This window comes from Danio aesculapii, chromosome 21 (genome assembly GCF_903798145.1).
Source record: "Danio aesculapii chromosome 21, fDanAes4.1, whole genome shotgun sequence".
In the NCBI taxonomy this organism is placed as follows: Eukaryota; Metazoa; Chordata; class Actinopteri; order Cypriniformes; family Danionidae; genus Danio; species Danio aesculapii.
Genome location: NC_079455.1, coordinates 23126242 through 23136853, shown reverse-complemented (window position 1 = coordinate 23136853; position 10612 = coordinate 23126242). Strand labels below are relative to the sequence as shown.

Below are 10612 nucleotides of genomic sequence, written 5' to 3'. Positions count from 1 at the left end.
GCACCCGTCGTACTTCCTCCTTTGTACGGATTTGAGATTCCCGCTCGGTGCAAACCTGATCCTGTCTGCGCTTCATCTGAACAGCACGCAGCTCCTCACTCTGCTCTCTAAAACACAGCAAGATCCAATAAGCTGTAGTTTTGATTAAAGTTCAATACGGTTCATCCAAATGGAGTTCTAGACAACAGTAACTGAGGGGCCACATGTGCTTTTAGGCACCTCACTTTAACTTTGATCTCATCTTACAGGATTATTTCACATCGTTTTGTGCTAATGCATGTATGAATTTAGATTTTCTATTTGAAAAATAAGACAGTAATAAGAGTATTTGTGTATAATAGAAATAAGGTAAATAGTATATTTATATTATTTAAAAATATTATTTATATTATTATTATTTCTTTATTTAAACATTTCTGATTTTTTAAATAAATGAAATATTTACATTAATACTAATGGATTGCTATGCAAAGCATCACATTTAACACCACTACTTTCTAAAGTTTTCCATTTTAATATTATAATTGTGTAATTAATACGATTTAAATATTATATTTATATTATTTCACATAGGGCGGCAAGATGGCACAGTGGGTAGCCCTGTCGCCTCACAGCAAGAAGGTTGCTGGTTTGAACCTTGGCTGGGTCAGTTGGCATTTGGTTTCCACCACAGTCTAAAAGACATGCGCTATGGGTGAATTGGGTAAGCTAAATTGTTCGTAGTGTATGTATGTGAATGAGAGTGTATGGGTGTTTCCCAGTGATGGGTTGCAGCAGAAAGAGCATCCGCTGCATAAAATATATGCTGGATAAGTTGGCGGTTCATTCCACTGTGGCGACCCCTGATTAATAAGGGAACTAAGCCAAAAAGAAAATGAATGAATTATTTCACATAATGGTTATAAAATTAAATTTAGATTTTATTATTTCATAAGTAAACTAGTAAACAGATTTAATGGCTCCTTTTTAATATTATGTTTATATATAATGTTAATATAAAATATATAATAGTGCAGTTTGGCATCTATAAGTGTTTTGTGTATCACTCTGCAATCTATAGAAGCTAATAAAATAATTGTTCAGATATTTAAGAAAATTTATATTTGAATAAAATATATTAATCTTTTTAAGCCAATAAAGTATGTTGTTATATGACTGACTGATTATTTAAAACTAGCTGCTGATATGTTTGCATATTCATGATTGTTTATTAAGACATTGTCATGTCTTAAAATGATATAAAATAAAATCAGCAACAGCAAAGGTCTGATATAAGCACACAACCAGGGGTGAGTTCCATCTGAAAACCATTAGTCAAATAAGGTTGAAAGCTCTGTCATTACTAACATAGTTTGTTGATTTGGTGTTTTCCCACCTCCATCGTTCCAACGAACATTCGCAAACTGCGTCGCAACATTGTACGCTTGTAACTACATCTCTGGAGCTGTAGTTAAAAACATAGTTCCTAGCTGTGTTATATTCCCAGTTATCCCCCCATGCCCTAATTATTTAGAGCATTCCAACATTTAAACTCGGAATTATTTTTTTTAAAAAAGTCATCTCTCTTAGGTGTAATTTGCTTTCAAAGTATTTTTACAGTTCGGTTTTAGCGATCTTCATGTTGACAATTGCGCTCCCTTTGCAGTGCACTTTGAAAACATTGATGTCATTTTGAACACAGCCGTGGCTCATGACGAAAGCTATAGGTGACCTATTATTTAAAAGTGGAATTTACGTTTCGTCTCCAAAGCTTGTGAAAACAAAAAACACAGTATGCGTTACTGCTTTTAATTTATAGTAGGTTATTTATTTAGTATCTGCACTGCATATGACATGGGCCTGTTGGTTAGAACATTTCTGCAGTGGTTTGCATGTGTCAAACTGTAAAAGTAGACTTTTCAAAAAAATAAATAAACAATATCCTACTTAATAATAATAATAATAATAATAATAATAATAATAATAATAATAATAATAATCAGTTAAGAGATTCATTGTGGGCATTTTACATTATAACTAACGTGGTTCAAACGTTGGATCTGCGACAGAGCAACTACGGTTTTGGAAAACACTCCTCACTACATCGTTCTCTTCCCAAACGATGCATCGTACTATGATAGTTCAGCCGCGAGTTACGTCGTTGTTTGGGAAATGCACCCCAGGTTGTTTAAGCAACGTACAGTACACACTGTACAAGTTTCAAGTATAACAAATAATGGAGTAGCTAAATTCCCAAGATGTTGTTTACTGCGTGAACAGAACTTACTTGTGTTTTTGGTATACATAATTTTTTGATAATTTTAATATCAGAGCACCAATGCTCCATTAAGTCATGAAATTTGAATTAAAGCACAGAAGACTAGGGATTTGTTTGTGTTTGCAGTGTTGCCATGTCCACTTATTGCTAATTTGATCATAATGCTAATTTCTTCCTCTATGCAGTTGGATATTGCACACATACATTTTTAAAAAACATCTAGGTTCTTTTTTTACACACTTTTGGGCCAAGTATGGACAAACCCCACCCGTTGCGTCAATAATTCAATTGACATATTTACTTCAGAATTTGAGTTTGTCCATATTTGACCCAAAATTGTCCTTGAAAAAATAAGAAAGACGCACCTCTGATTTTGCATTAAAGAGATCGCCCAAAACTAAAAACTCTGCCATCATTTACTCATCATTTAATTGCCACAAACTGTTTGAGTTTCTTTTTTCTGTTGATCATAAAATAAGTTATTTTGAAAAATGTTGAAAATCTGTAACCATTGACTTTCAAAGTATTTGTTTTTCCTACTATGGAAGACAGTTGTTACAGGTTTCTAACATTTTTCAAAATAATTTATTTTGTGTCCAACAGAAAAAAGAAACTTATACAGGCTCAGACCACCACAACGTTTCTTTTTGGGGTGAAACATCCCTTTAAATATGATACAAGCAATAAGTTTTAATTATTTCATTATATCACAACTCCAAATTTAAGGAAGACAGTGGAGTGGCCAAGCATTTAGACAAGCGGCCACCTCTAGAACCAATCTTGGGTCCAACCACTAATGATATAATCTTCTACCTGAAAAGTTGATCGAGTTTATCAGCAACAACTCTCTGTCTCTCACTCTCTCTTCTCTCTCGAAGTGTCTTCGCTCTTTCATGCATCTTAGCCTGCCTCTCCAAGGCTGTCTCTTTTTTTGCCTCCATCTCCTTAAAGAGCTCCAGTTCCTCTGACTCCAGCAGTTCACGAAGCCTGTCCAAAACAACAACAAACCAGAAAAAGCCATTGCATTACAATGAAAGTTTTCTAAATAATTAATGAGGTTATTCTGTTCAGACCTTTCCCTCTTTTCATCAATGCCCATCTGGTACTGCTCTAGTGCATCTTGTAGATGTCTGTTAACAGTGGCCGACACCATCCGGCGCTGTGTGTTTCTTTCCCATCGCATTCTCACATCACAGGAGCTTTGATCTTTGGTAAACTCCAGCACCTCGCTCCGCGTCGCCTCCTGCTTTCTTCTCCTTACAAATATGTCATCTATGTCTCTGGATAAAGGAGGTCTTGCTTTCTGGAATGTACAAATTTGGGTTGAATTCATAAAAGCTCCATTCAAAAAAATGTCTTTTCTATCTTTCTACCATCTATCTTTTACTGAAGACAAACCTATGTTACTGTATATCTAATGTTTATAGACAGACAGACAGACAGACAGACAGACAGACAGACAGACAGATAGACAGATAGATAGATAGATAGATAGATAGATAGATAGATAGATAGATAGATAGATAGATAGATAGATAGATAGATAGATAGAGTTAGAGTTATTTCTCTTTGGGAAAACAACACGTATAATGAACATGTTTATTACAGTTACTATAGTAATATACTATAATATCTGAGGCCTAGTAGTAGTTATAGTAAGTTTAACTATTACTATATGATTATTAGTATTCTTATAGTATATTTACTATAATATATTCAATTTCAAACATGTAAGAAATGTTGGCCAACACAAATAACTCACCAATGCCACTGAATGTGCAGGTCCAGTAATTTCACGACATCGAATCCTGCTTCTTTGGGCTGTCAACATTGTTAATTAATTTTTTTTTACCTTATTTACTTATGTTTATTCTTTAAATGTTTCGCTAATTTCACACACTGCATAGATCTTTAGAAATGACCGTCCAATCCCCCTGTTGTGTTTACGGAACTGAAGTGATGTTGCCATAACAACGAAAAGTGACCACTTCGATACATCAGCCTACTAACTCCAGTTATGTGGTGATGATAATTCTGTTAACTCATAATTGTAAAATATTCTTTAAAATATATCGAAATGCTAGAAATAAATATCCCATCACAAAAAACTGCCGTGAACTTATGATTTTTCCAACTTATTGACGGGCTTTTATGTTTGAAAATAAAACTGGCGTAGATGGTTTATTTCATGTTTCATCTTGTGTTGTTCTTCTTATTTATAAATAATAACAGGAACACGTAAAACGCATAAAAGACTTCTCATATTCATGTTTTTCTAATATATCTAATGTTATATTCTGTTGTTGTATACCTAAATATGATAGTTACAAAAAACAAAATCCCCCCAAAAATGTTTACACTACAATTCTAATAAAAGAAACAAGACATGGATATAATATAAAAAATAATATAGAGAGATTTTGCACTCTGTGGTTGTTCTAAATAATTCTATAATGTAAAAAGCTGTCGCTCATCTTAGCGGTTTAAGCTTTTATTTTGAAAATTCTTCCCTCTAAGCGTTTCCGATGATGTCACGTCTCTAGAAGGCGCCAAAGTTTGGACAGACGCGCTTGTATTATGTCTGCATAGACATTTATCAAGGGGGTGTGTGATTATAACAACAAAATACATTAGCAATCCGCTTCACACGAGACAACGTTATCTCTGATATAAGCGAAGGTATGTTTATTTGAGATAAATTAAAACTAACATCCGACAGCTCAAAGCTATCAGATTTGACGTTTCACTGTTTACAATTGTTTGCCCTGAAAATGTGCAGAGTTTAGCATGTTTACGATACTGATATGTTTATTTACTAAAGACTAGCATATGCCGTGTAAGTGTTATAGTAAAACTGAACGTGGTAAACCTGATTTGCTTTTACAAGAATATTCTGACTTGCGTCCACAGATTACATAATGGCTGTGCCTTTTGTTAAAGACTGGGATGTGGTACAAACCCTTGGAGAGGGAGCTTATGGAGAGTAAGTGACCAGTGCACTTGATGTTCGTGCCATCTTGATCAGTTGCAGTATTAAAATTGTATTAATCTGCTTAAAATCATTGTAGGGTGCGACTGCTGGTCAACAAGAAGACAGAAGAGGCTGTGGCAGTGAAAGTTGTGGACATGGCAAAAGCCAGGGATTGCATCGAGAATGTGAAGAAGGAGGTCTGCATATGCAAGATGCTTTCACACCCCAACATTGTACGTTTCTTTGGGCACAGGAGTGAGGGGACGACACAGTACATCTTTCTGGAATACTGTAGCGGAGGAGAGCTCTTTGACCGAATAGGTAAGTTGAACATTTTGGGTAGATTTGTTTGGTTTTTGTCAAGTAGATGAGTAAATCAAATGTAAAAAAAAAAGTTCCCATCCTATGCTTTCTTGTCAGAATTATTTTATTAAAATAAAGACATTAAAATACCAAATACATAACTAAAGTATATTTTGTCAATCTTTTGACAGAACCGGATGTTGGGATGCCAGAAAAGGAGGCGCACAGGTTTTTTCAGCAGCTGATAGCTGGTGTGGTAAGATTTGTGATCTTCTTTTTCTTTGTGTATTTTGTGAATAATTTACTCTTCAAAGTTGCCTTTGTTGTGAAACTTGCTCTATCTCACTTACAGGAATATCTTCACAGTGTTGGGATTACACATCGTGACATAAAGCCTGAGAATATTCTTCTTGATGATAAAGGTACATCTGAATGGTATTGACTCTGTATTTTGATACAGGATATAATGCAATGTTCCACAGGGTGTCCGCGGGGTCTTAAAATGTTTTGAATCTAAAAAGCTAAATTTTAGGTCTTAAAAAGTGTTGAAATGATTGAAATAAATATATTGAAATATTGTGTTGTAGGTCCATTAACACCCATACCATCACCAACAATCCATCTCAATAAAACCTTTAACTTTTTCATGTTTAACTCTGTTTGCCATAATTGTTTAATTATTTTTCTCATAATATTATTTGTTTAAAAGTTCCCCATGTATTTACTGCTGAGGACACCTGACTACACTAACCTGGACAAACTGTTGTGCATACATTTAGTTTATTATAGTAACTTAAAAAAAAAATTTTTTTTTAGAAAGTTTATGTTGAAAAAAAAGTCTGTTTACAACTAGAGCTTGCCTGTTTTGAAACAATATTTTGCTAATTAGTATTTAAATTTGGTATTAAATTATCATTGTATTATTAATTGTATTAAATTATAATAATTATTTTATAAGGCAAATATAAATATTTTCCATCTGGGCCATTTGGTCTTAAGTCTTAAATTTAACTTGGTGAAACCTGCAGAAACCCTATTTCCAGCTGTACAGATAAATTAAGCAGCAATTCCCATTACCCAAACACGCACAGAAAAGCAGTTTATTATCGATGTGCTGATATAAAATTGGAATATAGGCTGCTTGGCAGAGCTGGGGGTCTGTTTGCATTGTCAAATAAATTAAGAAGCAAAATAAACAGTCCAGTAAAATAAGTAATGCTCAAATTAAACAGGGCACATTACTATAGTAATAGATCAATATAGACTAAACTAACAGAAACGTAATGTTTTTCAAATATTGCTTTACAAATAGTGGTCAATGGCATGATCCTATTTTGGGGTCTGTGACATCTACGAGAATAAACATCTGTGTTTTAGTGGATTGACATTATGCATTTAAAAAAATGCATAAAAATATTACAATAATACCCAATTATATAGTCCAGTTAACATCAAACACTTTCTGTTGAATCTTTTTATATGGGTGTTAGTTCATGTTAGCTCAGTTGGATTAAATAACATAAAGACAAAATAATGTATTGGTAGTTGTTGAAATGAACATTAAATGAAGATGAGTAAATGCTTTAGATTTTTCAGTATTAGTTCATGTTTATGTGGTTAACTATTGTTAACAATTTAGTTCTTCTTATAAAGTGTTGCCAACATTACTAAGATGTGTACTATAAATGATTAGTTTAACAATATGTAAGGTTTCCGCGAAGTCTTAATGTCTTCAATTTCAAAATCGACATTTTAGGCCTTAAAGTCTTAAAATCACTGGAATATTGTGTTGTAGGTCTTAAATCATTTTAAACTTGTCTTAATTTTCCTATGTTCATGTAAAGCTACCCAATTGGACCAACACCCATCCAATCACTAACATTTTAACTTAGAAGTTTTAGCAAAAGTTTATTTAATAACTCTTATTTATTAATTCTATTTACCATTTCTATTAATATAACATTTTTTTACAGTTTTGTTAATGTTTTCACTGGGCCATTAGAAAAAATTCTTAGAATTTAACCTTGTGCAAGTCTGAAATTAATTCATAATGGTCTTAAAAAGGTCTCAAAAAGTCTTACATTTGACTTGAAGCCTGTAGAAACACTGATAGAATTTTGATATATACAATTTGTGTATTTTCTGTCAGATAATCTGAAGATCTCTGATTTTGGCCTGGCTACCATGTTTCGGCACCGTGGCCGTGAGCGGGCATTGAACCGTCTGTGTGGCACTCTGCCCTATGTTGCCCCAGAGCTGATGTCACGCTCATCATTCAACGCTCAGCCTGCGGACACTTGGGCTTGTGGCATTGTGCTTACTGCAATGTTAGCTGGAGGTAAGACAACACTATTGATTTGTTTTGTTTTTTAAATGAAATTTTATTACCAGAAGTAAAAAAAAGGCCCAAGATTATATCTTTATTTCAACATTTTATTTCATTGTATTGTGTTGATTTTCTCAATAGAGTTACCCTGGGATCAGCCGAGTGAAAACTGTCAGGAGTATTTGGACTGGCTGGAGAGGAAGACCTACCTCACGCCCTGGAAGAAAATTGATGCTGTGCCTCTTAGTAAGTGTCTTAGACTTGCTTAATTTGACAATATTTATTATAGATTTCACTTTAACCAGAAAGCAGCCACTCAAAACTACAGCATGATAACATTCAGATTCAGAACATCTGATTTTAAAAGTTTTTTTGCTGTTGATTTGTCGTTCAGGTCTGTTGTCTAAGATATTACTGCACAATCCCGAAGACAGGTTCACCATTCCTGAAATTAAGAAACACCGCTGGTTTAGCAGAAGTTTCAAATCAGGTACTGTTTCAAACATCAGCTCAGTAGCTCTGCAAGTGTTTCAAGAGCATTTCTGATTGTTTTGCATCTGAATTTTTGACCACAGCAGTACAACGTCAGGGCATCACACCAGCAGCCAAGATGCAACGGGCTGACTCTGAGCTGAGACGTAAAAACAGGTCAGTATGATAAATACACATCATATGTTGTCTTACTGACTGTTTAATATCAAGCAAAAATCGTGAGCTATTTTCTGCTTTAAGGGGCACATCATCTCTGTCTGTGTTTCCTCAGTGATGACCGAGCGCAGATCTCCAGCTCTCAGCCTGAGCCACAGGGATTATGGGAGGAGAAGGAGGTTACGGTTCACACCGATGTCAGTGTTAGCTTTTCACAACCGACCTGTCCTGATCACATGCTGCTGGGCACGCAACTGCTTGGCACACCGGGTGCAAGCCAGGTAACCATTTCAATACAATTAATAATAATTCTATATTATATTAATTATTATAAATTGCATCTCTAAATTGCATAATTAATAGTTAGATTTGTTGCATTTTGTAGTTTTATTCAGTAAAATAGGCTCCACAATCAATCTTTTAAATTTCACAGTATTCAAAAAAATAATGACAATTAAAATATGCCCGATGTTCATATATTTAGTTTTTGTTCATGTTCAATATATTGCCTTGGTTAAAATTGCTTAATTCTTTATTAATGCTTTAATTTTGTCACGAGTAATTCGGCTTGTTTTGATTAATTGTTATGGGTATTTTTTTTCAGAGCCCCTGGCAGCGGCTGGTGAGGAGAATGACCAGGTTCTTTACTACAGAAAATGCAGAGACATCTTGCATCGCTCTCCGTGATACTTGCATTGCTTTGGGTCACACGTGGAAACAGAGCTGTAATAATCAGGTAACCAGATAATATGTAACATATTAAGCATTTTAATTAATAAAAGACATCTTAAACCATATAATGAGCTGATTTTGTTTACATCCCCTTCATTAATAGGCGACGGTGTCCACAATGGATCGCCGCAATAATAAGCTGATATTCATAGTGCACTTCCTGGAAATGGAGGAACGTATTTTAGTTGATTTCCGGCTGTCAAAGGTAAACTAAAAATGCTGAATTTGATGCTGTCGCTAACTACGTTTCCATCCACCTATTTTTATTTTACAGTTTGGATATGCACATAAAAAACGTATGCGCATAATGTAGGATAAACTTTTTATTCCATGAGAAAAGATACACATAAACTATGATGGAAACACTTTTACCAAACAAATTTTAGTATGCGCATTAAAGTCATGTGATTAAAGAGATCATGTGGTGATATACATGTGTGTGAATGGACAAACCAGCAGGCTGAGCACATTGTGATGCATCTGAAATGTTGTTCTGGTCATAATAAAATGCCAGTATTAGTGTTATATTATTAATTACCTCCAGAATGGTCAAAAGCATCTGTGCTTCACGTCTCACGCCTTCAAACACCACCACGTGTTCATTGCACGTCTGCGTTTGTCTTCTGAGGCGCAAGTAATTTATTAAATCAAGAAAAGATTGACGTAGCTTCTCCAACCGCAGCAATTTCCATTTTACTTTTGATATTTGACGCCAGTTAATCAGGAAGTGATGATTTTGTTCTCCTTGACTACTTTGTTGGAAAAGCTGCTTTATTACCATGTCTTATAGGCGATATTCCTTTTTTGCGCAATTTAATTTAATCTTTGGATGGAAACATAGCTATTTGTTAATCAACACAGCTAGAATATTGAAATACAAACAACAACCCTAGCATTTTTAAAGTTTAAATAATGTAACTGATTTGATTACTAAAGCTCTGTTCTTTTGTATTCTAGGGGGACGGTTTGGAATTCAAGCGAATATTCCTGAAACTCAAACAGAAGCTCTCTGACATTATAAGCAACCAAAAGGTTTTGCCACTGATTTGATGCATATCCACATTTCACAATTCAAAACCATTCACCATTCACACTAAATTGTTATATGTTTGTGGTACGTGTTTGGATCTGTTTGTCTGAAGTTGTATATGTCTGTTTTATTGATCCACGAGTGAAGGAATGATGAGAAATTGTCAGGTATAGTTTATCTGTTTGTGATCCGTTACTGCGATGAAGAGGGTTTTAGTTTTCTACCTCCTAAAAAGATAGTAGGGTTCTGAATGTGACAAAGTTAAAAATAAATCCACTTTTATTAATTCGGTTTGGCTTCAGTTTTAAATGATCAAAAAGTATGATCTGTAAGAAACGTGAATAT

At 34.4% G+C, this 10612-nt stretch overlaps 2 protein-coding genes across 3 annotated transcripts in view; one reads left to right on the top strand and one right to left on the bottom strand.

Moving 5' to 3' along the window:
- The window catches only part of cfap53 (cilia and flagella associated protein 53), a 7369-nt gene extending 3183 nt beyond the window's left edge, over window positions 1-4186 (bottom strand). Inside the window, exons 1-4 of the mRNA XM_056446724.1 lie at window positions 4020-4186; window positions 3331-3560; window positions 3071-3244; window positions 1-107 (exon numbers count right to left, since the gene is read on the bottom strand). The exon at window positions 1-107 is cut by the window's left edge and continues 197 nt beyond it. Of these exons, the coding sequence (XP_056302699.1) occupies window positions 1-107; window positions 3071-3244; window positions 3331-3560; window positions 4020-4088 (580 nt within the window). The 5' untranslated portion in view covers window positions 4089-4186. The remainder of the gene's footprint in view (window positions 108-3070; window positions 3245-3330; window positions 3561-4019) is intronic.
- Window positions 4187-4792: 606 nt separating this feature from the next.
- chek1 (checkpoint kinase 1) lies at window positions 4793-10553 on the top strand. 2 transcript variants are annotated; one of them, XM_056447020.1, is made up of 13 exons: window positions 4793-4936; window positions 5168-5240; window positions 5326-5549; window positions 5723-5787; window positions 5884-5953; window positions 7681-7869; window positions 7999-8103; window positions 8252-8347; window positions 8436-8505; window positions 8621-8786; window positions 9110-9241; window positions 9341-9442; window positions 10195-10553. In XM_056447020.1, the coding sequence occupies exons 2-13, from the start codon at window positions 5176-5178 to the stop codon at window positions 10285-10287; spliced, it is 1377 nt and encodes a 458-aa protein (XP_056302995.1). In that variant the 5' UTR covers window positions 4793-4936; window positions 5168-5175; the 3' UTR covers window positions 10288-10553. The 2 variants fall into 2 exon arrangements, with proteins under 2 accessions (XP_056302995.1, XP_056302994.1); XM_056447019.1 differs by having other exon boundaries at window positions 8433-8505.
- Window positions 10554-10612: the final 59 nt, after the last annotated feature.